This window comes from Clarias gariepinus, chromosome 11 (genome assembly GCF_024256425.1).
Source record: "Clarias gariepinus isolate MV-2021 ecotype Netherlands chromosome 11, CGAR_prim_01v2, whole genome shotgun sequence".
NCBI classification, from domain to species: Eukaryota; Metazoa; Chordata; class Actinopteri; order Siluriformes; family Clariidae; genus Clarias; species Clarias gariepinus.
The window spans coordinates 21199045-21225907 of NC_071110.1; the positions used below are offsets into that span (position 1 = coordinate 21199045).

The window sequence follows — 26863 nt, forward strand, 5'->3', positions numbered from 1 at the left end:
GAGATTTACTCACTGCCTCAGTTAGTTTAAAGTATTGTTTTTTTTTCTGAAATGTATTAATTACTGCAGTAAAGATCCAACTAAAGGCTCCTGATTTGACCTTTTTTTGTGCCTAACAAGACAGCAAGGTGCAGTACGTGTAATGCCCTGTCACAGCTCCAAGGCCCTGGGATTTATCCTGAGCTCAGATTTCTGTATGTTCTCTCCATTTTTGTACGGGTGTCTTCCTCTCTGGTCTTCTTCCGCTTTCTAAATATATGTAGGTAAGGAAAGTGCCATGATAAACTGCCCACAGGTGGAAATAAGCATGTTAATGTGTGTGCACTTGGTGAGCTGCAACGGGCTGCAATCCCAACCTTGTGCATTTCTCCTGTCTTGTGTCTAATGTTAATGGGATTCAGTTTCATTCCATGAGGAATCTAGTTCCTGAAAAACTATCCAAAATGGCCTTAATTTAGGCCTGATAATTTAGTTTCCCCATGAGTGTGTGCGAGTGTAAAGTACCGGCAGGGATGGAATATCCGTGTCCACGAGTTCATCTGTCTCCACCATGTGCTCGCTCTCAGGGGACGAGGCCTCAGCTGGGATCACCACCACCGGACTGATGTGCTCAGACAGAGCTGAAGCACGCAGGAAGTTTGGTGGATTCTGCAGAGAGTCGCAGACAAAAAAAGAGAAGTCGTCACCGGTTGGTTCTCACAGAGGGGGCAAAAACAGCTTCTGTGTCTGAGGATTATGAAATACCTTGCTACTAGATTTTAAAGATGGCCTTACCTCAGGAAGCTGTGGAATCTGAATCAGTCTTTTAAAATACTGCAGGTTACTGGAACGGTAGAACAGACTCTTCAGCCTGAAGAGGCGTGAGAGAGAGTAGGAGAGTTCATTTAAATGAAAGTGTTAGCCAAAGAAGTGTAGCTTTGTTCTGAATGAGAGGGACTCACTTTTTAAACTGCTCATGGAAGCGATCTCTGTGCCCCTGCAGTGTCTCTGCTGGAAGACCTGAACAGGAAGAGGAATCAGAATGCAACAGACAGAGACGGATGGTTTGCATGTAAAGCCTATTTATAAGAACGTAACCCTAAAGCAGGTAAATAAATATTAAACTGAATTCCACAGGAATAAGAAAAAAGGGGGCTTAATGAAACCGTGGTTAAGGTTAGTTTTATCTAGGAATTATCTAGTGATTAATTAGCATTAGATTAATTAACAATCAGAAGTTCTCACTTACAAGAATGGAGCTTGAAGAGTAGCTTGACTGTGTAGTCGTACAGATGACTGCTATCCAGAATGACTTGGATCAGAGGAGCGAGGCGACACTGACCCGCCGCCGTCACCGACACTGACCGCGACATATCCAACGAGCTGAACACTGATACAGACGCACAACACACACACACAGACATAATGCAATGTTTGCAAGGGAAATAAGTCTCATTTAAGCATACTTAAAACAGCAATGTTTATAGAAATGTGAATAAATAAAAGTATATACATGGTTATTTATTTCAGATATCTTTGGAGACATTTCATGTCCATAACTGCTCCAGTTCTTCAACCATATTACACTATTTATATTCATCACCATGTCTCTCTCGCTCTCCCTCTCTCGCTCTCCCCTGTATCTTTCCCTTTCATCTTTCCCTTTTCCTTACTGACTCCCTCCCTCTGATTCAGGTCCTACGAGACGCCATTTGCTTGCTGAACAGGAGGTGTGGCTTCCTGTCCCTGGAATTAGACACACACGCGCATGCACACACCACTGCATCAGGGCCAAAGCAGGCATACCTCAACCCTCTCGTCAAACAGTACACACAATCAGCAGCCCCAAATCCAGATACTACCCAACATACACACACAAGCTCTATACGTTTGACCTCTTTGCATCAATTAGACGGAGTCTGAACTGTGTAACTCACCAGCAAGGAACAGATTCAGCTCACACTCCAGGTAGTCAAACATCTCCACCGTCAACTGGAAGCTATAATTCAAAAAGAAGAAAGGACATGTTGAAAGGAATGTCATAATCTGACTCCCTCTCTGAGTGAGAAAAGCAGCTTTACAAAAGGCTGAGCTTTTCAGTTTCCATATCCTGAAGCTAAGAAGCGAGAACTCGACAGGTCAAAAACTAATAAATAAACTAAAATAAACAAATAAATAGCACCATTGTTACATTCAGTATACGCAACAAAACTCACAAGTTATTGACGTCGTTTTCGCCTGCCTCTTCGAGCTGCCTGTTTGACATCTGAAGGTTGCCAGGGAAACGAGGATTCTAGAGTAGTGGATGGGAATAGTGCGTGTAGGTATTCGGTTATACAGCACAAAACATTACTTCATTATAGATCACCCAGCAGGCCATCGCGTTTTGAAACACTACTACATCTTTTTTATCTTGAACAAATGTGGAAAACAATTAGACCTGTGTCACTCACTTTGATGTGAAACTCCATTTTGGTGATGAGTAGTTTGAGGTAGATGCTACAAAGCTTCCCATAACCTTCACTCAGGTGGCTCTGTGACATGCAAAGACCAGAGAGAAGAAGAAAAATAATTAAGTGGATTTGAGAAGAACAACAGCTCAACAGATAGCAACTTCCTCTGGATGGAATATAATAAAGGATGCAGTTCACAGGAAACATTATTCCTGACTCGAAACATTAATCACACCATCAGCAAATAGCCGGCAAAAACTAGGAAGGCGACTATAAGTGTCCCCATTTAAAAATGAGTGTTAAGCATGTTCCTTCCTCCCTATCCTTCCTGCAGGCTAGCTAAGCAAATTTGCCACTAATACTTCCTAACTGTAATAAGACACAGCAGAGCTACAGAGAAAAAAAAATGAAACACAACAGGCTGGGCAAAGCTAGGATCAGTATTAGGGTTGATGATCATGGCTGTCAGTAAGAAGAAGGTAGTGGAACATTGTGCTGAAGTGAAATGGATGATGTCGTCATTTGCTAATTAAAACTTTTGTTTGGTGCCGAGGAGGGGAAAGCTGACACATTCACACAGCTTAGTCACCGAGACGTCAGTCATCAGCTGCTAAACGACCCACAAACAACACTGACAGGGAATGCCATGTCTCACTCACACACTCACACACTCACACACACACACACACACACACACACACACACAAACTCTACCCAGCTCTGCTGAAGCCAAATCCAACACACACAAATCTAACTTCTGTGACTAGTAAGTGCCAAAATAATAAAACAAAAAATTAATAAAATCTAGAAATGATCAGCGTAATGCAAATTCCAGACATTTGTACAAGTCTGCTTGCATTTAATATGATTCAAAATGACAAAGAAAAATTCAAAGTCAAGTCATACTGTGATTAGGCACTTACCCACATCCGGCTCATGTCATTTAGGTCTCCCTTGTTCCGCACCGAGTCTTTAATGACCTAATAAATAAACAAACACACAAACAAATATAGGGTTAGACCAAACCTCTTTCACACAATCACTTTACGATACACCTTATGTGCCTACAGCTACGTTTACCTTACGATCCACATTACTCAACTTGCTAGTTTTTTTTTCCCCATAATAAGAGATTTGCATGTCAATGACGGTTTGCATGTATAATTAAAAGTGACTTTTATCTGACTCTAATGTGGTCTTCTGAAATGGCATGCACACGCATATTAATAAGTCTTTGCTTCGGTCATCTGGGTTAAAACATATAATATGCAAGAATATGCTTGGGATTTTGCCCTGAAAGACAGCAAGCAGTTAATCATCTGTTGAGGTCTAGAAAAATGAAAAAGACGGACACCTCGCTTTAGCTGTTTAGTAGAAATTGCTAGGACTGCTATGAAATACCTACGGCCAGTGCTGAATGATGACATCAACGTACGTCAGCATGTGCAGAGGCAAAAAGCTGCATGAATTCAGCACCGACCATACTCACTAAAGTCACATGACCATGCATCGGACATACTGTACATCTTATCTAGGGCCATGCATGAAAGTAACTTAGATCTGATATGGGAAAATAAATAAGTGTCACTTCAGGCTGATAATGTGAATGTAGCCTGTGAGATCCACTGGGTAGTTGAGTTCCCAATTTAAACCCTTACTGGGCCCTTTGGAAAATCTTTTGTGAACTTGCCAGTGGAACAGACCCTTTGTATAACAAATTACACAGAAGATGATTTTTTTTTTTTTTTTGAAGGCACAGAGAAACCAACAAGCAACCAACTCTTAGGATAGATAAAAGAATCTTGAACAAATCTTGATCAATAAGAAGAAAAAAATTAAACTGGTAAACCACTTAATTTGATATTTTAGACAGAACAAAAAAAAATATTTTTTTGTACACAAGACGTGCAAGCATTGGTAAATACTAGATTGGGAAGTTCCATCTTCCATTGCAATTTCTATTTGAATTATATTTTATCACATTTGTGCTCTGTTTTTATAGATTATTTGCAACTGATGTCACTGCTTGGCCTTAATCCACTTTACAGCAACATTCTGATTTCAGTCTGACCGCCGCCTTTTTTCCCCAATTCAGTCTTTTCCCTACCTTGGTCTCCATGAAAAAAAAAACCCCATTTAAATCAATAAATGCTGGCAAATTGTTTCATGTCCCAATGTTCCCATCAGAGACAAAAAAAAACTATTTGTACAAACTCCATGCTAAGTCTGATCCAGCTGGCAGATCCAGGTGGAAATGGTTATATTCGTCTGTTCAATAAATCTAACCTGAGGTACAGTGCTTAATATTGCTTTATCTGCTATGTGCTTTTAATAGGTTTCAAATGTTATATTAGAACGCACCAAAAATGTCAATGCAGTAGAAAGATGCCAGACCTATTCTTACATAGTAAAATGCAAAACAAAAGTAAATGCAAAACCCAAAGGTGGAAAATCACTCTACCTCTGGGGTGTAATTTATTGGTTCTTATGTTCCGCATCCACACTTGGTTTATGTAAAGTGACATTTTTTGATAAGGACATTGTGTTTTTATTATTAAGATCAATATTAAAATTACGGTAATCATTACTTAAATACCGCAAGTTTCAAAATTAAAAGCTAGACACAGCTAGATCATCAGCATGGCGGGATGGCAACATCCAATCACGTGAATGTAATCACATTGCACTCAGAGTGTACACTCTAAGACTGAAAATCAAAAGGTTTTGTGGAGCTTGGCGAGGTCATAATATACCGTGGCAGAGTGCTGCAGAGTTTAGAGTTTGGGCAGGCATTGGGAATGAGGATAGAGCTAGATGACCCAGTATTATGCAACCACAGCAGGTCCCCGACTTCAGTTCCGAGGGCATGTTTGTAAGTTGGATTAATTTTTAAGTCAGACGAAGTGAGTCTTGTACACCCTTGAAACAAATATACAAATATACTGCAGCTTCCTCTGTGCATGCATGGATTTTGTGTTTTTCAAAACAGTGACATTCTCATATTCTGTGCAAAACTCATACACTATGATCTGAGCATGACCAGGGATGGGTAAATACTCGCACAGGTACATTACAACACTACTCACATTTGGGTGGCCATCTCTTAGAAGTTTGTGGAAGACGTGGCAGAATTTCCAGCAGAGCACTGCGTTGCTGGAGATGGGAAGGCGGTTGATGGCAGCCCAGAAAGTTTGAGCACCCTTCTCGTGATGGGTGCCCAGGATGCAGGGTGGAAAACAGTTAAGAACAGCAACAAAAGTAGGACATCAAGACCTCACCCTCACCTTAGTGTGTTCTCGTGAGCCCTGGCAGGACCATGCCTAAATCTGACTCAAATAAACAAAGCTCTAAAGAGGTGAAATTGGGTTAGTTGGTATTCTAGGGAACGCATGTGCTAAGTGACTGACACTAGGCAATAAGATTACTTAACTATAATAAGTAGAACTATAAAATATTCTAACTAATATTTTAAAGTTAGACTTTAGTTCGTCATCATGGCGAATAATCATCATCATCATCATTTGTGAACACTAACCAGCAAGTTAACCTTTAAGGAAGGGACTAGTTGTGTCCCTGGCTTGGATTCACTTCTGGTTAACTAGCTGGTAGGAATACTAATTAAAAGGATATTTCTGGCATGCTTTTCTTTGACGGCGACCTCCTGTGTGTTAATCGCCTTGTTGATGCTCACAGCCTGTAGAAAAAGACAGAAACAGAACGTTAATTTCACACTAATGAATGAGAAAACACTAAGAAGATAACAAATAACATTGCTGTTTGTGCACTGGAGATATAACTAATTAAACTAACAAGGTAAACAGTGCACTGGTAGCAGTGTCTCAAATACAAATTAGGCAGAGTGTCTGAACAATGCATGACTGGTAGCAATGTCTCAAATACTTGCGCTTCCTAAAAACAGTTGTACAGCTTAGTAATACAATATGTTTCATCTTGGTCTAAGGAAGAAGAGGACACTGAGGTTGCAGGTCAACAAGCTACAGAGGGGCAACTACAGAGCCATCAGCCATCTGTTACCCCTTACACATTCTCATTCCTCCTTCTGCTGCTAAACGTCGTAGGTTTAATCTTTAGGACATACACCCTTTACTTTAATCCTATCAAAACGATTGTTTCATATTAACCATCATAGACCTTTAAAAAAACTTTCGCTTCTGTTTTATGGTGTTACTTTTGGATACGAAACTATGACCACACTGTGAGTGTGGGAGTCACCTCGCTCTTTACCACATCCAGTGCCTCACTAAGGAGAAATGAACGAGCAAAGCTGTACGCGAAACAAAGTTAACCACTCAGAGGCAAGCAAATTCTATTGAAGGAAGACGCTGATACATAATGAGCATGTGGACGCGTGTAATGCATTTAAATCAAGAAGTGCTGGAGATTTGTTTTTAGAACTAAAGTATTAATAACAGAACTGTAATAGTTTTGCTTTTAATTTTATTAATGTTTATTTCCTTCCTTACTTAGCTATGTTGACAGAGGCAGGATGCTAAGGATTTTCACTAAACTAAGAGACTCTGCTCTGTTTTCCGATCCTCTCCCTCAGCTCACGCTGCCAGACTCCTCTGGTAAAGGTGACAAGGCCAGGCTTTGTCTGGGCAAGATGGATTTGAGGGATAAGTGTCTCATTAAGTCACAGCTGGGCTCTGGGAATCAGGGCGGACGAGAGAGGATGGGAGGGATGATGAAAATGGCGTGTTGGCTCACACTCCAGAACAAACAGATCCTGCATATTCAAGCTGGTGTGCTCGCAGCTCCAGTGCTCTGCCATGGACTCACCTGGTCTCTACAGCTTCTTTGATTTATACTGGCTCTAAAAACAGACCCTAGTTATGTTCTAGTCAGACCAAAACAAATTTATACACTCTTCAAAAATGCAAGTCATCTGTAAAGGGTGGAGGAGGATGAATGCCCTATGAAGGATGATTAAGTCATTAAATTACCAGAAAAGCCTAAAAAAAAAAAAGCCGGAACAGCTTAAAAATCTTGTTAGTATCCAGGACCCATTATCTGCATCTGCCTCATACGCCCAGGCGCTTAAAATAGTATCTGAGGCAAAGGCAATATATATTTCCAGATAAGGCAAATTTATCTGGAAGGGAACAGGGACTGCCATGGGTGGAGGGATAATGAGTGGAACGGATTTGGATTCTTCTGCATCTCCAACAATGTTGTCCCATCTAATTTTTCACAAACACCTTACGGTTCATCCCTCCAGTGCCAATTACTGTGCAAATGATTCTAACTGCTACCAATGATTACAGCATGGTATGCTACGGCTAGCTTTGTGGAGCATTTCCCCTCCTGTCGTAGCAGCCAATTAAATCCTTAATGGCTACGACGCTGGAAGGAGCAAAAGGAAAGCATCTGTGAGTGATCTACAAACATCTGTGTTTAGAAACAAAGCCTCTTATATGAAAAAGCCAAAGCACACTATGAATCAAATCAGTGGCAATGAACGCAGACACTAAGCACTCGTGGATATCCGTCCTTGGATGACCCACATGTCTGAAAAGGAGACCGATATTAAAAGCTGTACAAGTTAAAATAGCTATTCTGCACATCTGCACCATTTTGATATAAAATGTAATCCTAACTGACATGGTTGATAATTATACATGTCAAGGACAAAGAATAGTAGCATTAAGCAACTTAATTTTAATGTGTGCACCACAATTTATATTGAGGAAACGACACTCGAAAAAAAATACATTACTTATACTGTATTAAGGAATTAACAAAGAGAAAATAAAGAAATTTCATTTCCGACCGGATTTAAAAATAAACCAAGGGAAGAATGTCAGCTTCAACTCCCAGCACTTTTAGACGAGTCCACTCTCGCATACCTCACATTTTTACTACATTTCCTACTATCCTTAACTTTTGTACTCTATGCTTAATGATGGTAAATTGAATAACAAAATAGAACTTGTACTGGTTACTCTAAGCATATGATTATTTATTTTATGTGAATCTTATTTATGAATTCATGTTCAAAAAAGTCCATGTCCAGACCTTATGAAATGTGAAATAACAGATGCCACTGCAAACAAAAAAGAAGTGAATTATCAGCTGTAGAGCTGTGACTATAATATAGACTATCGATAAAATCTTTTGGCATTGCGATTTTCAAATAAGTTTTGATTCAATGAAACCAATGTTTACTGTCTGATTTGTATCAAGTCAATTCATTGATTAGACCAACAAAAGCTACATTAAATTGTGTAACTGATTAAGTCCTACAACTCTACTGATAACCAGGTCAGAAATCCGGAAACTCACATACATCACTGCTGTGCATCACCAGATGCTTCTAATATCTCCTGTCAGTGTTCTGCCATGTTTAGTTTCCAGATCAGGTCCAAATGCTATTCAGTGAAATTTGGATAAGGTGACTGATTTACCCAGCCAAGAACACTAAACATCTTCCCCCTGAATTTGAAAACTGATCGAGTGCAACATAATAAGCTTCATAGCATGAATAAGTAAAGCTCCAAAGTCGGCTAATCTGGCCGGTTTCCAAGGCCTTTAAATGTTGTTTGCATGCTACTGAAAATACATCTTTACAGGTTTTTTACCATGGACCATATAAAACATAAGGCATGGTGCTCATAACAATCTTGAGCTATCAGGCTTCACAACTGCAGATCTCTCCGAAAGATCTCTCTCTGTATGAAGGAATGTAATCAGGTGACCAGCATAATATCCATACATCATTTTAGCTTTATAGAATGCACAGATTAGAACCGTCAAACAGTGTAACCGCATGACATGCATCCTGTTATCACACATTTCCACATTGCTTATCATCACGCTACGATAGGTCATGTCATGATGCATCATTACACCCCTACTAAGAGCCGTACACACATCTAGCAGTTGAGCTATGTGTTGTTTATATAGTATTTTTAGCTAACTATATGCTATCGGTTCTCAAGGGTACATCTGTGGTTTTCCTCTTGTGGTTATCCCACTAAGGTCATGATGGTATCTCGTTTCTTTTCTGGGTGTCCTACGCTAACAGTTTTTATTTCCTGTTGCACATTTACTTTGACAACAGGTACTACGTCTTTCATTTTTAAATCCAATTGCTGCCAAAAAGAGAAAAATTTTATCTACTGTAGGAGATTTTGAACTATCTAGTGCCTTCATCATATTTGTACTGCGAAGTAACTGAACAAAAAAAAACGGTTCAGGAAACCGTAAGCAGTCCTGAAATGAGGAAGTAATCAGGAAGTCTGAAAGATGTGACTTCATCTTTAGGAGCGGTACACAACTGCTGCACACACATGATAATGCAATAGCTCTTCCTAGCAATGGTTCGTTTTTTTAATGTATCATCATTAAATGTAATATGTTGGGTGGTTTTTTTTTTTTTTAAGTATCATAAATTTTTTATTAATGTGGGCATCTAGCTAAACGTGTCTCCTGAGATAATACATTAAATTGTTTAGTGTCAGAAAATGTAATGGATCAATTTGAGCTTTATATCTCAGCACTCCCACTCCTGCCCATTTCCTGTTGGCTAAAAAACACCTCTGTTTTCTGAGCCAAACCAAACAATTTCCTCTTCAGCTCCCGCATTCATTCCTGAACAAACACAGACATGGTGCAGATAATGAGTAATGAGTGAGGTGGCTGTCTGAGACTTCAAGTTTTGTGTATGACGTAAAAAAAATAAAAATAAAAAATAAACTAAAAATAGCCCTGCACTTCCTGAAGCTCCCCTCATTTAGGAACGTCAAATCTGGAGACCAGTTTTCAGCTAACACAAAACCCAGCACTATTAAATAACACTATTCAGTATGTCTAAACACACACACACACACTTTAGTGAGCTGCAATGTAGAACTGCCAGTCAGCTATTAGCCTCTTTTAGAGTTTATTTTAGACAGTACTCTCTCCTGCTACTGCTCCACCCTGCCTGAAAAGGTCACTTGACTGAAAGACAACTTTTGTGTTCCTAAGCTGCTCCGGACCACTTAATCACGCTTTTTAAAACTTGCAGCATTGACTCGCAAAGGACACCTAGTCGACACTGTGATGTTTCAGAAGTAGAAACAAGACAGGCAATTTACCAGACAGGTTACGTCAAATGCTCTAACTTGCATCACTGCTAGTAAGTTCGTATCAACCGGAAACATCTAGAACACCAAACTCAGGGCTCAAAGACCATAGGACCATCAGAGGCCACCATCAAACGTTTGCATGTATTAACCACAGAGGAAAAATAGACAGCACTCACAGTGTGGTTTGAACAAACAGACAACAGACATCTGAGGACTTGTCGGCAGACGTGTGTACACGTTATATGGCCTTGGGGAGAAAGTCAAAGGGACCAGAACAGGATAATGGTCCTGTAATGGAATAATGAACCATGTGGGTCAGTTTTATGAGCTTGCAAAGCAAAAGCGTCTCTCCGCACACAGGAGTGTGGGGTTATTTTTAAGACCAGCTCATTTGCTCATTGGCTGGATAAGCTTTTAAAGAATGAAAAACTCTACTAAGATGTTTGCATGTCATGTTTAGGGTTAGTTTCAATTTCCGATTATTCAATCCACATCCCCACAGATTCCCCTGATAGGTTCATCTAAAAGCAACAAGTTTTCCAAAGTTGGTTCGGAAAGCATTTTGAAAGCAGTCGAGATGTGGCAACAAATAGCAAACATTCCATTAAGGCTTGTGTGGCATGGAGGCCGGACAGAACCACCATTGCAGAGCCAGCTTATATTTTAGAGGTCTTATTTGATTGATGTGTGCCGCCTTAGATGAATTCTAATTGAATGAGCATGACTAACAAGTATAGTACAGTCCAGTTCTATCTGTATAAAAGCAATTCTGGTGGGAGAAGGTCAGGAAAATAATTGACAAGCACAAGGAGACGCCTTTTACTTATTGGCTTGAATGTTGATGATTTAGAAATCTGGTTCAAAAATCTGCTTTTGAGCAGACTCTCTTCCGAAATACAAGGAGAACAAAGAGCAAAACGTGTTCTGACTTACAAATCATTGGGTGCGTTTACACGGAACCTTAATACTCCACCAACAGTGGAATTAATTTCTTAATTATAATAATACTGCATGATGTAAACACCTCTAAGAGGACTGTTTAAATCGATCTGGCCAGATTGGAATGAATTTTAAACCAGAATGAGAGGAGTGGTGTAAACCTTTTATAAATCATTCAATAGATAAATATTAGGCATGTTAACAATTGATCTGATGGTTCCTCTTTTGGCAAATAAATATATTCATGTGCATGATTACAGGAGGAAATTTTTAATTCCAGTCCTGATCAGTAAGCTCTAAACTCTGTCTTTACTTTCGTCCACTGGATGAGAAAGGAGCACCAATTGGCTCACCTTGTACATAATAAAGCATCTAACCGATCACACACGAGGCTTAATTCTTTTAACCAATAAAAAACATAACAGGTGGTATTTATCAGAAAAGACAGGAAGCCTAACCTAACCTCAAAGACTGAGAAAAATCCTTCTTCTGTTATTTCCACAGCATATGAAACACTTCACAGTGAGGAGAACACACTTATTTTGATGAAATGCTTTAAGCATTTAAACACATCTTATCAGATTACACAATAGATTCCAAGTAAACCGTAGATGGAATCTCTAATAGGAATAATCTCAATCTGATTGAAGAATCGTTGTCTGTGGACTGTAAACATAGCTACTGATAACACATTTATAACCAAGAGATCAACTGGACCAGAACTTCCAGTATCAAGTAGCAATGCATTTCCACAAGACAAGGCAAAGGGTGATTGCTCAATGACAGTAGATGACGATGTATTCTCTGGCAGAGAGCTTACCATTACGATCATTTCGATGGGAAATTAAAGACAGTGAACATTAAAACTGTTTGGTTTGGAATACCTGTATTAAAGAAAGAGAGTTTTTTTTTTTAAACTGAAGAATAATAGCGTAATTGCTCTAGCAATTGTATTGACTACTATATGATTTACCTTAAATTATCCTCAGCAAAGGCCTAGGTGGATAGGATTAGTCTCTTCTAAATATGTTTATAATAGCATTATTACACATTATTACCATGATAATACTCACATCTGAGCAGTAATTAAGAGAAGTGAGGAAGTTTTTATGTTTCTTCTATGAACCCATATTCCTAGAGCATACCAATTATCATCTTAAAGTTATAACATGACATAATACAACACAATGAGTCAGAGCCCTCAAGTTTTTTCTATTGCGCCAGAGGCAAACTGCAAGTCACCAAAATATCAATTCAAATAATATTACCACCATTGGTATTTTGTTATAGAATTTCTCAGAAAATTAGGAGAAAAAAAAAACGGGGACAATTCCAAAACCCCAGAGTAGCACTAGAATTATATCCAAAAATCCCCAAGTAAATCTGATCACTTCTTGAGCTCAGGTCAGTCAGTTGTGGAACGTATGAATGTTTTCATACCACTGTGAAATAGTGCATGGCAGGAATACCTTTAAAAGCCAGGCAACATATAAGCGATGAGATGACAGCGAACGGAAGTCACAGTAAGGCCATGGAGCCGAGCCGAAGCGATCCTTTGTTCAGAAAAAACATGACCTAGCTCACAGGGTTTGCTGCTGTATTGTCAGTCAACAACCAAATTACTCACTTATCTTTAGAAACCGATCTATTCTGTTCAGGTTATAAATGATCCACTGCATAAACCACATATATTTGCTCAATTTACATTCAGCTAAATCCACTCACACGTATGTTTTTTCTAACACAGGCAAATGGAGCAAATGGGGCTCAGGATCGAACCAGGGACCACCTAGTCAAACTAGGGTTTGTTTCCAATGCTGTGCAGCAAAAGATCATATAGAAAGAGGAACTAGTTCTGTCCGCTGTTTTTTGCATCATCAAGCATCAAAAATTCACAGTGTTATTTCACCACACACTTTGAATATTGGTAAATTCTTCTAACCCAGCAGATTTAAGCTTGTTCAAAGTTTAGCTAGTAGTTTGGTGAAATACTGAAGTCGCCCAAGTCAATGTATTTAAAATACTCTGTATTTAAAATAGGCTAAGATTGTGCTAACATTGTATTATTCAGACAAGTTGCCTGTAGTCAAACTGAGTTAGAGTCAGAGGTATGCGTGGAAAGTACATGTGCCTCATTTAAAGAAAATAGTTGTTTAGCAAAACTTGATAGTGAATTATTTAAATGAAGAACACAAAATGTGTTCAGTGTTAAAGCTAATTCATGTCAATAAACTGACCTTAAATCGCAAACAAGTGGTGTTAGGGAGAAATATTTTCACTACCTACATATTCTGTTTTAAAGGGCCTGAATATATTACATCATAAAACAAACTGTTGAGAAGTTTTGTTTTTAATAACAAATGTGCTTACACTTTTTTGTTTTTATTCTGGAGAAATCCCCAAGCTAAAAGACGACACTAGTTACATTTACATGAACACCATTTCTTCAGTCAGACTAATATTCTGATTTAATGGTTTACATGGACGCTGACCTCATAAGAAGCGCGTTTAGATGATCAAAGCATTTAAATCAGAATATAGCTTCTTTGACGTGCTTAAAATGGTTCTGCGCACTGTGATGCATTTAAACAGCCAGAAATATAACAGAAGTAGTAGGATTTTTCTCCAATTCTGAGGTTAGATTAGGCTTCCGATCTTTTCTGATAAATCCACCCTTCTGCATTATGACTGATTACAAGAACTTAGACCTGGGTATGACTGGTTAGAAGCTTTAATATGTGTTAAGTAGTGAGCAAATCAGTGCCTCTCCCTCGGCAGCAGAGCCAGAGGATGAAAGTAAGGACAGGTCTGAGAGAGTAGTGCGGTCTCACAGGGTATCCTGATCAAGAGTAAAAGCTAAAATAAATTTATAAATGGTTTAGAGGCCCTCTCTCATCCCGATTAGGGTCAGTATAAATGCACTAATGATCATAACGTAGCACGCACAGACAAATAGTTTTATAATGTATGCATGTTACATTTTTAAACAAGTCAGGTTTAGCGATAAATTTTTTTATTTTTTTTTACTTTCTATATCAGCTTTAAGAGAAACAACTCGACCAGGTACAGAATGAGAGCATCTTCTAAACAGATATTCGAACAGCACAGAAGTGGCTTTCAGAAGGCCCAGGTCGACCAGGTCATGAACGACTCGATTACGGCGTTACCCCTTTATTTCAACTGAAATCCGAGTCTCTCAACAGTAGAAAGGGGTACTTGAGGTATCTGTCAGTGGGACAGTCCACTCCTTAGACTGACCAACAAGCCAACCTCTTTAAAAATCAGACATTTCTTTGCAAATTTTCACTTCTATGCATGCTTTAAGATGGGTCTGATCTCTCCTATAACACATTTCGGTGAATACATTTTATCACAAACTAATGGGTCTCTATTTACTTCTTGCATGTTTGTCTAATAGCAATAGAACTGCTTGAGGTTTGTAATTGATCATTCACAGGGCACAGACTAATCCAAGCCCGGAGACAAGCAGTGTTGTGTAAAGGAGTATAAAGGAAGCCAGTTAGGAAGTTTCATTAGTAGGCAGCTCAGACCTCTTAACAAAAACCCCGCTCGTTATTAAGGCTGCACTACAAACACCACTATACACACACAGACACACACACACACACACATATACAGAGTCACAAACACACTCACACATGCTTCACACACGTCCATATAGCATTTATAACGCCGGCCCACGTTTAGCCTGCTGGCTATTGCTCTTTAAAACACGCTCTGATGAGAAATGCCGACCCAAACGCTCACGCACGCAAACACACACGCAAACACAGAGTCACAAACATACACACACACGTAACAATGTAGCAACAACCCGACTGAGGTTTTAAAAAAAACAACGGCGCGCGCGCCAGCAGCGGTTAAACTACAGGCACAAAAGCTAAACATACTTGTTTGCTACAATGTAACAACCAAATGAAACAACATCCCTCTCCCCATGAAACACCAAGATCCCGAGGAAATACGAGGCGAGAACTTACCATTTTACTCAAGTCCATAGTTGAAGGGATAAGAGAGAGATAGAGAGATAGGGGCGCGTTGTGGAAGCAGAGCAGTTACAAGTCTGAGTCTACCAGCTAACGGGAGGGAGAGAGAGAGAGAGAGAGAGAGAAACACTATGGGAGGGTAGGAAGGAAACGACAGAGGAAAAGAGGAGAAGGGAATGGAGGCTAGAGGAGGAGAGGAAAGAGGCGGAAGGCTCCGTTAACTCAACATGTGCCCCGGTTCGCTACAATATCACCTCCCTCCACATTTCCGGTACAAAGAACCGACTGCAGAAAAGAGAACCCACAGAGGCGACATTTATCCTACAGCCCCACGGTGTCAGCCCCCGAGCCCAGGAGCCTGCATGCACCAGAAGAGAGAGAAAAAAACAAAAAACCGAGTGACTGAGCAGGCTAAATGATATCAGCCCTACAATTATACGAACTACAGTTATTCTCTTTATTATACACTACATCCGATACCGCGCGTGCATTATCTACAGCTCTCGGAAACACACGCAAATAAACAACTAATATTCTTCACGACGCCGATAAAAACATTACACCGTCGCCTCAATGTCTTAAACTTTTGCAAACGATTGTTTACGTCAGTGTCAGTGAACGCTGCCCTCGTGTGGCTGCTATCCGCCTTAGCCGTGTCTTTAACATGATCACGTTAAGATTTTAGCCAACCGAGAATTTACTACCAACCGACTGATTGTAACCTCCGATTCAATTCAATTCAATTCAATTCAATTCTATTTGTATAGCGCTTTTAGCAATTTTCATTGCCGCAAAGCAGCTTTACACAGTCAAAAGAATTTTTTAAGTTTACAGCTCCGAGTATGTACGAATTTAATGTTTAAATCTGAGTGATCTAATTAGTAAGGGAATTCAAAATTTCTTAAAACATCCATAAACAAAAAATTAGTGCAACTGAAAAAAGTGTTTACTAGATACCTAATGTCTGAAAAGACCTTGAAGAGGAATGTGGAAATTATTGTTTTATTTTAGCATTTAGATTATTCATTTCTTTAACTGTATCCCATACACAGCTGGAGACTATCATGCGAACTCTGAGCAAGACCTCACACAAAATGATACACCAGTTCATCACAGGGCACCATGAACACACACCCACATATTACTCCTTGCGTATGCAATCCAGCCACCGGCGTGTTAGAAACTGGAGATCCAAAAGGAAACCTACACAGACACAGGCGAACGTAAAAAAAAATTTAAAAAAAATCCACACAGACAGTATCCCGGGTTTTGGGATCGAACCGGCGACCCAGAAGCAGCAAGACCAAGAAACATAGTGCTACCCATGCTCTGATTATAAAAATGTAAAAAGACTTGTGCCTACTTGACTTCCCAGGAGTTAGTTAAATTTACACCAATTTATTTAGCTAATCATTAAAAAAAAAAATCACCATAAACTCTATGTGAAAATGTAAAAGACGCTGCTCTTGCAATGAATAATAATAATTAAATGCTGTTTGTACAGCACTAGAGACAATGAGGTAGAGAAGAGCCTTCGCCAAAACAAGCCATGCTATTCACTGGATTGTCACTCACTCACTGGTACAGTGCACAAACAAATCTTCTTTCCTTCCCCCAAGGATGATCAAGCAGCAAAAAACAAGAGTGTGGTGTTGGTTTATACCAAGGAGTTGATGAATGCTCAAATCTGATTGGTCAGAAACAATTGATGAATTGACACTCAAACAATTGATGAATTGACATTTCTAGTACAGTGGATAATCCAGTTGATCTGTTAAAAATCATACATGGATTTAAAATTATTTGTTTTGGATTGCTTAGAAGCTTCCTATGTATGTAATAGTAAGCAAATCAGTGCCTCCGCCTTATTAAGAAACCTAGTGGATGGATGAAAGTAAAGTTGCTTGTTTACACAGTTTACTTCTCAGGAATGAAGGCAAATTTTCCCCTCATGGAAAAACTTAATGTTACCACCCTGTGGGGCAAACGTGCAAAGAAAGTATATATTTATTCTGACAAGATCATGTGTTTACATGGCTAATATTTATCCAAGGCAAGTATTATCAATGGTTTACATGCCCCCTCTCATTCTGATTGGGCCAAAACGAGTCAGACTGTTCCGACTGAGGTGTTTCCATGATGTACTTTATTACGACTGGCCTATTATTCCCATTATTAGTAAAATATTAGGTTCCATGTAAACGCAGCTAATGATTACGTTGATAACGTTGTGTGCATAGACACAGTTTATGATAAAATTGTATGAAACAAGCAAGGCCTAAGAAAGTCAGGTTTAACAATTAATTCATTACATCATATGTTTACTTGTCTTTAGCAGCTGAAGGAAAACAATTTGACCAAGTACAGAATGAGAACATCTTTAAACAGCACAGAAGTGGCTTTCAGAAGGACCAGGTCATGCAGGTTGTGACTCGGTACTGTTTTAATCCTTTATTTAAACTCAAATGTACATCTCTCAACAGCATAAAGGGGTATTTTAAGACTTCTAGGTATCTGTCTGTGGGACAGTCCACCCCTCAGACTGACCAAAAATCCAGCCTCTTTAAAAATGCCTTCTTAGCAAGGTGATGATGTCATCACGGTGACATCATAGTGCTTGATGCTAAACAATACGTTGCCGTTTGATGATTTCCAGTCCTTTAGGAAGGCTTTGTACTAGGTGTTGGAGCATGGTTGTGGAGAATTGCTCACTCTGCCACAAGAGCTTCAGTAAAATCAGGTACTGATGTGGGGTCAGCAGGCCTGGGATGCAGTCAGCATTTTAGTTCATCCCAATGGTATTTATTGCATGGTTGATTCAATGGTTGAAGTCAGTTTGGAGGAGGCTACTTAGTTTGAAGGAAGAGAAAATCCACATCATATGAATACATGCTATACAATTGTGTGCAACGTTGTGGCAATTCTGTGGAGGTTCCTATATGGGTGTGGTGTCCACAAACCTTCAGCCATATAGTGTCTAAAAGTGTATTTTTAAAACTTAGTGCCTGTTTGAGCTTAGAGGACCGTCTTGTCTTATCCATGAAATGCCAGCTAGGTTGGCAGGTTTTCAAGCCAGCGTACTCGTGCATTGTTTAAAAGGTATGACCTTAAACTCATTAAACTAGTGGAAACAAGTCAGCTACAATGAGCGATGCAACCAAATTCATTACTCCAAAATCAACAGATAATGTATGGTAAGGGGATAATAATACAAATCAGAATACTAAGTTTGCTACTGTTTATATAAGAATACTGTTGCTGCAACATAATGCTGGCAGAAGAAAGAAAGATCACATTCAAAAACATCCTTGGTAACTGCATCGACAGTGTTGCAGTCATTTCATCAGTCCTGAATATAAATATCTCTGACACATACAAGCATATTACTACCTGTCCAAAAACACGTTCAGTTAGAACTAATGCCTTGAGTGATATACGTAGAAAAGTTTAAGGAAATCTGATTTAAAACATGCTTAGTGTTTATGGAGAAAGGAGAGAGAGGGATTGTATAATAATTAAAAAAAAATCAAAATGTTACTTCAAATACAAATATAAAGACATGAACATATAAAGGAGTAAATATACAGACACAAATTGTGTCAATGTATTACACACCAGTCAGTCTCTTGTTGGAATGAAACCCTTCAATCATGTCAGCCCCCTGTGATTAAGGCTGGATATCACTGAACCACACACACACAAAAAAAAAACCTTAACCATGGACATTTTATTCACTGGAAGCAAAGTTTATTTATACTCTGAAATGCTCTTATTTAAAGATGGCATGACACCACTTTTTCTTTTTCAATAACAACACCTTCAGGTGGTACAGTTATTTATCTGCTACTTTAAAAAAAAAAAAAAAACTACACCTGAAAGTCCATTCATTTTTTATGTAAAGGGCAGCTTGGAGCCTATCTCGGGGAACTTGAGGCGCAGGGCAGAGTACATCCTGAATCGGGTAGATATATATATATATATATATACACACACACACTCACCTAAAGGATTATTAGGAACACCATACTAATACAGTGTTTGACCCCCTTTCGCCTTCAGAACTGCTTTAATTCTACGTGGCATTGATTCAACAAGATGCTGAAAGCATTCTTTAGAAATGTTGGCCCATATTGATAGGACAGCATCTTGCAGTTGATGGAGATTTGTGGGATGCACATCCAGGGCACGAAGCTCCCATTCCACCACATCCCAAAGATGCTCTATTGGGTTAAGATCTGGTGGCTATGGGGACCATTTTAGTACAGTGAACTCATTGTCATGTTCAAGAAACCAATTTGAAATGATTCGAGCTTTGTGACAGTGCATTATCCTGCTGGAAGTAGCCATCAGACGATGGGTACATGGTGGTCATAAAGGGATGGACATGGTCAGAAACAATGCTCGGGTAGCCCGTGGCATTTAAACGATGCCCAATTGGCACTAAGGGGCCTAAAGTAGCTCAGTGCCAGGGGTAGCTCAGTGGTTAAGGCATTGGACTACGGTTCGGAAGATCCCAGGTTCAAACCCCACAACCACCAAGTTGCCACTGTTGGGCCCTTGAGCAAGGCCCTTAACCCTCAACTGCTCAGATGTATAATGAGATAAAAATGTAAGTCGCTCTGGATAAGAGCGTCTGCCAAATGCCTAAATGTAAATGTAAATGTAAAGTGTGCCAAGAAAACATCCCCCACACCATTACACCACCACCAGCCTGCACAGTGGTAACAAGGTATGATGGATCCATGTTCTCATTCTGTTTACGCCAAATTCTGACTCTACCATTTGAATGTCTCAACAGAAATAGAGACTCATCAGACCAGGCAACATTTTTCCAGTCTTCAACCGTCCAATTTTGGTGAGCTCATGCAAATTGTAGCCTCTTTTTCTTATTTGTAGTGGAGATGAGTGGTACCCGGTGGAGTCTTCTGCTGTTGTAGCCCATCCGCTTCAAGGTTGTGCATGTTGTGGCTTCACAAATGCTTTGCTGCATACCTCGGTTGTAACGAGTGGTTATTTCAGTCAAAGTTTCTCTTCTATCAGCTTGAATCAGGCGGCCCATTCTCCTCTGACCTCTAGCGTCAACAAGGCATTTTCGCCCACAGGACTGCCACATACTGGATGTTTTTCCCTTTTCACACCGTTCTTTGTAAACCCTAGAAATTGGTTGTGCGTGAAAATCCCAGTAACTGAGCAGACTATGAAATACTCAGACTGACCCGTCTGGCACCAACAACGATGCCACGCTCAAAATTGCTTAAATCACCTTTCTTTCCCATTCTGACATTCAGTTTGGAGTTCAGGAGATTGTCTTGACCAGGAACACACCCCTAAATGCATTGAAGCAACTGCCATGTGATTGGTTGATTAGATAATCCCAAGTCTGGATAAATGCAGAGGGTTGTGTCTGGAAGGGCATCCTTCGTAAAACGTTTGCCAAATCAATGATGCGAATCAAAAATTTTATTTCCATACCGGATCGTTCGCGGCCCGGGTTAGTAACAACCGCCACCGGTGCTGTTGACCTACAGGGTGCCGGGGAAAATTGGTCTACTGTTGGTCGAAAAAGGAGGGGAGGAAGGCGTGTTCGAAAGCAGAGAGAGAAAAGGAAAGGCAAGAAGTTTAGGAGTCACAGTAGGGACTTTTAATGTTGGGACTATGACAGGGAAGGAAAGAGAGTTGGTTGATATGATGCAGAGAAGGAAGGTGGATATACTGTGCGTTCAAGAGACCACGTGAAAAAGTAGCCAGGCTAGAAGCTTAGGATCAGGGTTCAAATTGTTTTACAATGGTGCGGATAGGAAAACAAATGGAGTAGGAGTTATCCTGAAAGAGGAGTTTGTAAGGAACGTTCTAGAGGTGAAGAGAGTATCAGATCGGGTGATGAGTCTGAAGCTGGAAATTGAGGGTGTGATGTTCAATGTTGTTAGTGGTTATGCACCACAGGTAAGATGTGAGTAAGAAGAGAAGGAGACATTCTGGAGTGAGTTAGATAAAGTGATGCAGAGCATCCCCAGAGGGGAGAGAGTGGTGATTGGTGCAGACTTCAATTGACATGTTGGGAAAAAGAACAGAGGTGATGAAAATGTGATAGGCCGGTTTGGTTTTCAGGACAGGAATGTAGAAGGACAGATAGTGGTGGACTTTGCAAAGAGGATGAAAATGGCAGTAGCAAATACTTTCTTTCAGAAGATCAGAGGACAAAGTGGTGGAAGTTGAGAAAGGAAGAATGTTGTGTAGTCTTCAGGGAGGAGTTGAGACAGGCTATGGGTGGTCAGGAGGTGCTTTCAGTTGACTGGACAACTACAGCCAATGTGAACAGGGAGACAGGTAGAGGGGTACTTGGTGTATCATCAGGTAAGGGAAAAGTGGAGAAGGAGACTTGGTGGTGGAATAAGGAAGTCAGCAAGAGTGAAAGGAAAGGTGCACAGGACAGTGGTGAGGCCAGCAATGCTGTACGGCTTAGAGACAGTGGCACTGAAGAAAAGACAGGAGGCAGAGTTGGAGGTAGCAGAGCTGAAGATGTTGAGGTTCTCTTTGGGAGTGACAAGGATGGATAGGATCGAGAATAGGTTCATCAGAGTGCCAACCCATGTTAGATGTTTTGGAGATAAAGTCAGAGAGGCCAGATTGAGGTGGTTTGGACATGTTCAGAGGAGAGATTGTGAATATATTGGTAGAAGGATGCTGAGGTTGGAACTGCCAGGCAGGAGATCTAGAGGAAGACCAAAGAGGTGATTTATGGATGCAGTGAGAGAGGACATGAAGTTAGCTGGTGTAAGAGAAGAGGATGCAGAGGATAGGGTTAGATAGAGGCAGATGATTCGCTGTGGCGAGCTCTGAAAGGGAACAGCCGAAAGACGAAGAAAATTAATGAGAAATTGAACAGTTGTTTCTAATAATCCTTTAGGTGAGTATATATACATATACATATATATATATACATATACATATACATATACATATATATATATATATATATATATACACACACACACTTATTTCATTTTTATATTTAAGCAAGACATTCCTCTGCGGGTGTGTATACTAATGTACAATATTATCATTTTCTTCAGTAACGGACAACTATTCTTTTCTAATCTGCAAAGATCTCCTAAAATATTTTTTTCACTGCTGTTTTTTTAAGGTGCGCTTGCTAAAACAATGCAATTAAATTATGTTTGAGAGAATATATTACACAGACATTACTGTTATCAATTCTACAGTGCCTGAGATGCCTCATACGGGTGTGGTGAGACAATGAACCCAGTTTTCTGCCACTCATGGATAGGATCTTTTAATCCACTGTCTATGTAGTGAGGCCACAGGTCAGGACCTGCATGTTTTGCTGTCTCGGGACTTTGTGTGCATTCTTTCTCCCTTTTGCTCCCTCATTCTTATTCTCTCTCTCTCTCTCTCTCTCTCTCTCTCTCTCTCTTTTTTTCTCTCCCACAATTATTGATCTAGCACAATGAGAAAATGACTACAGGAACACAGGAAATAGTGGCAGGGTTCAGAAAGACCACGTAACAATGGATAGTGCAGTACCCAAAGCAGTGGAAGAACGAATAGCGGAAAATAGTTTTTGGTTGATAAGAATGGCTGAATAGGTGATGAGGTGTGGTGATGGGGCAACAACATACGCTTTTTACTGTACTTAAAATAAGAATGAGAAAACTAGAGAGAGATAAAGGGAAATAGCACACTGGAGCTTTTTAACCATGAGGCCTAAAGGTTATCATGGTCACATAAAACTATTGGTGTATATACTGTATACTGCAATGCCCCTTTTTTTTCATTTTCATATTTCATAGGCCACTTTCTCCTTTGATTATGGCACTCATTTACAGTGCATGACAGTTAAAACATTAAATACACCAATAGTTTGACAGATGTTTGCGAAAAATCTAATAACTTAAAAATATTTAAATATTTCCTAAAATCAATCAAAAATTATTCACAGTACAAAAATTCTGAAATTTTATGTCCATTTATGCAAACAATGCTAGGTCAGTGTATAGCAATATGCAAAAATGTAGATTTCACATCAGCAATGCGCCATTAAGTGCGATCATGAACATTATGGCGAAGCTACAGTACAAACACGGCATGACTACAGCAGAAGCTGCAATGCATTTACATTACGTACAGTATCTGATGACAGAGCGTAAGCGTTTTCAGTGCAGTCCATATAACTTTTGCATAGCAACTAAGGTTGCTGTGGTATGATTAAAATGAGTCCCAAGATAGGACGACTGAAGGAAGGAACTTGATTTTGATGTTAGCATCAGTAATTTGATATAATTATCCAGCCATAACAATCTTACTCTCTGTACAATTTGTTCCTAAGTGTTTGGCCCTACAGGAGAAAAAAAAAAGCTCTGGAGGCCAAGAACTTTAAACAGGGATAGAAGAGGAACGTGGGAACATAGACTCTAAGGATAAGCTAAAATAATAAGGCCACACTGAGACATAAGTGCACTCATATTGAAATAGAGTGGCCTAAATTAGCCTGGCAGGCTTTACATGGGACTTTTTGCCCAACTCTATTTTATAAGATTTTAGGCCACAAGACACATTCTGTTAGGAGAAGGGTGGCACCACACAGTTCGATCGACTTACAAACCATTTGTGTTTGCACAACAGTTAAATATAGCCATACTGCATCCTTGAAGAATTAATGAGCTGAGAAGTTCAGCTGGATGAAGCTCACATTTATACTTAGAAGCCACAACACAGGGCTGTTGTCCGGAGGTTTTCCTTACAAGCTCGACCTTAAGTAGATTGCTGACTAGCCCATGAGGCCTTGCATACTCGTGTCATTACAGAGCACTTTGGAAACACCTTCTCATTTGAGTAAAACTACACAGCAGGGTCTCAGTAATGTAGACACACAGAAGGCGAAGGCAAGGCGAGCCGAGGGACCAGATCATAACTGACAGTGGGCTTCATTTATCAAGCGCAATACAAAAGGATTTGTGTACAATCACAAGAAAAAAACTAATGAAAAGAAATTTGGAGTTTGTGAAAATCCCACCAAATTGGAGGAAAAACAACTTGGAATTTACTTTGTGTTTAAATGTACACAAAAGAAAAGAAATCCTAATGGAAACATCAACTTCATCTACTTTAAGGGTAGATACTTTATTTTTTAAGGGTGCACTGGGACGATACTGTCAAGTTTAAACTGCTTATTTTATTACATTTTCAGCATTTACATTTACGACTACCACCACGAGACACTCTATAATTAGGAAAAATTGACAAATACAACAAATAATTTAACTCTGACAAAAATGTCACTCTTATATACATACAGTCTATTACTTAAAGATTGATAAATAAGGCTAGTGTTATCATTTCTACTGAGGTTGGATCACTAGACCTCAAAATATAAATTTGCTGATATTAAATCCTGACTACATACTGCACCTTTAAAAATACTTGAACACATTCACAAAGAATGACTAAAGCACAAGTTCAAGTAAATGCACAGGATCCTGACTCATTTGTGAAACTTTGTAGTTTGTCATAGTGTGAACGAGTGACCCTAAACGTAACATGCATCACATGAGCCCAGCAACACTAATCCATGCCACCGTCCCATTTATACACTGCCTGAGGGAGTATGTTTCTGTAGGTTAGAGTTGGTGCATCAAAAGAAGCACAAACAAGTTCTGTCATATAACTCGATATACCAATATATGCCAATATATATTCAATAAACACAAACAAACGTGTGCGTGCATACACGCATGTACATACAAAACGACATGGAAAAACACAGAAGTGAAATAGAAGAACAAGGCATTCAGCTACAGTGTTTAAATCCCACCACAAGCCCACCAGTAAAGCTATGCAATGCAGCATGGTTTATGAAACGCGTGACCTACTTTCTAGCTGTCTTTGGATAGGGAGGGGGAAAATGGAGAACCTTCACAGCAGCAGCAGGAAGCACAACGGGAAAGCATTTATTTTGACCCCACACTCTGGAATGCACTACAAGGTTTGGTTTTTGTGATATGATAGCCACCATTCCCAACAAGTCACGCCCCTCACATATTTTAGAAGGTGATGATTCCTAGGACACTGCTCCGTGATTGTGTGCCTCACTTCCTCTCCATTGCTTCTTGGCTGTGTGACACTAACCATAAGCCCTAGGTATCTGAGATTTGATTTTACTGTTGAACCTGATAAAGCAGGGATAAGCAAATCTGGTTTATGTGCCCCTGAGGCCAGAATAGTATGGTTTAAACTCTTTATGCTAGTTGGTTTATGGGTTGAATAACGTGTGTTGGAGCTGGAAATTCACCTCTGTACTCTAACCCTGAGTCACACCTCAGTCTAAGTGTATCTCCAGTGCATTACTACCAGCAAACGTGGCACGAGTATTACACCATTGATTTGCTTGCTTGTTATTAACCCCCCACCCAGCTGTTACTTTTGATTAGCCTGCATGTTTCAAGGCCAAGGCGATGTGATTGCAAAAGCCAATAAATACAGTTTACTGGAAGATCCATTTAAAAGCCTAGACAAATGTAATTACCAAGTTTAAACATGGACATGATAGTCAATAGCACACCGACAGTGCAGCTTAACATGACCATACACATAGATTAACTTTCAGATTAGCTTTTTATGTCTCTTTAAATCTTGTAAAGCTTTTGGTTATCTGTGTCAAACAAACTAGGAGTGACAGACAGTGACAGAAGTCAGCGAGTGTGTTCGGGTGACCTCATCCTCAAGGCTTCCACACTCAGCAGTCAGGATGGATCTACATCTATAGATTTACAGTGATTTAAGTGTGATAAGGTGCAATTACAGGCTTTAGGTGGTGTTTACGAGTTGTGTGTTGATGCTGGTGGTGACCTTAAACAATGCCTGGAAATAGGCAACACAAACAGAACATTTGTGCCAGACAGCTTCTGAAATAACAGTTAGAATCATCCTTGAATCAACGCCTTGATTAATGCACTTCCTGTCCTGGGCTTCCTGCGCGGGTTCTCATGGAAACCATGAATGCTTTTTCAATTAAAAAACAAATCAAGCTCATATTTGGGGGGAAAAAACAAACATATCTCTCTCTCTCTCTCTCTCTCTCTCTCTCACTTTCTCTCTGTATTACCTGGCTGCGCTCAAAGTTCTCCCTCTCCACCTCCAGGCTGTTGGCTCCTCCAGCTCTGCGGCTCAGCACTTTGGGGAGCGGGTTCGGGACCTGCTGCATGGAGCTCTTCATCCGGTCCATTTCCAAACACCAACTAGTACTAACAGATTACTGGGTATTAATACACACGCAGCCGGACCAGAATAAGCGCAAACTTTCCATCCACGGTCTCACGTCTGAGCATTTCACTCCAATGAACGTGTGAGTACTAAATAAACAAGCCCTAGAGTCTGA

General features: G+C 39.8%; 1 protein-coding gene across 2 annotated transcripts in view; it reads right to left on the minus strand.

Moving 5' to 3' along the window:
- The window catches only part of hip1 (huntingtin interacting protein 1), a 40476-nt gene extending 13613 nt beyond the window's left edge, over positions 1–26863 (minus strand). The window contains exons 1-11 of one of the 2 annotated variants that reach the window (XM_053507123.1): positions 26591–26863; positions 6063–6126; positions 5519–5661; positions 3356–3412; positions 2433–2513; positions 2196–2272; positions 1917–1978; positions 1229–1369; positions 942–999; positions 775–850; positions 505–648 (exon numbers count right to left, since the gene is read on the minus strand). In XM_053507123.1, the coding sequence (XP_053363098.1) occupies positions 505–648; positions 775–850; positions 942–999; positions 1229–1369; positions 1917–1978; positions 2196–2272; positions 2433–2513; positions 3356–3412; positions 5519–5661; positions 6063–6126; positions 26591–26710 (1023 nt within the window). In that variant the 5' untranslated portion in view covers positions 26711–26863. Of the gene's footprint in view, positions 1–504; positions 649–774; positions 851–941; positions 1000–1228; positions 1370–1916; positions 1979–2195; positions 2273–2432; positions 2514–3355; positions 3413–5518; positions 5662–6062; positions 6127–15462; positions 15758–26590 lie in introns of those variants that run through there. The other variant, XM_053507124.1, reaches the window with a different exon arrangement.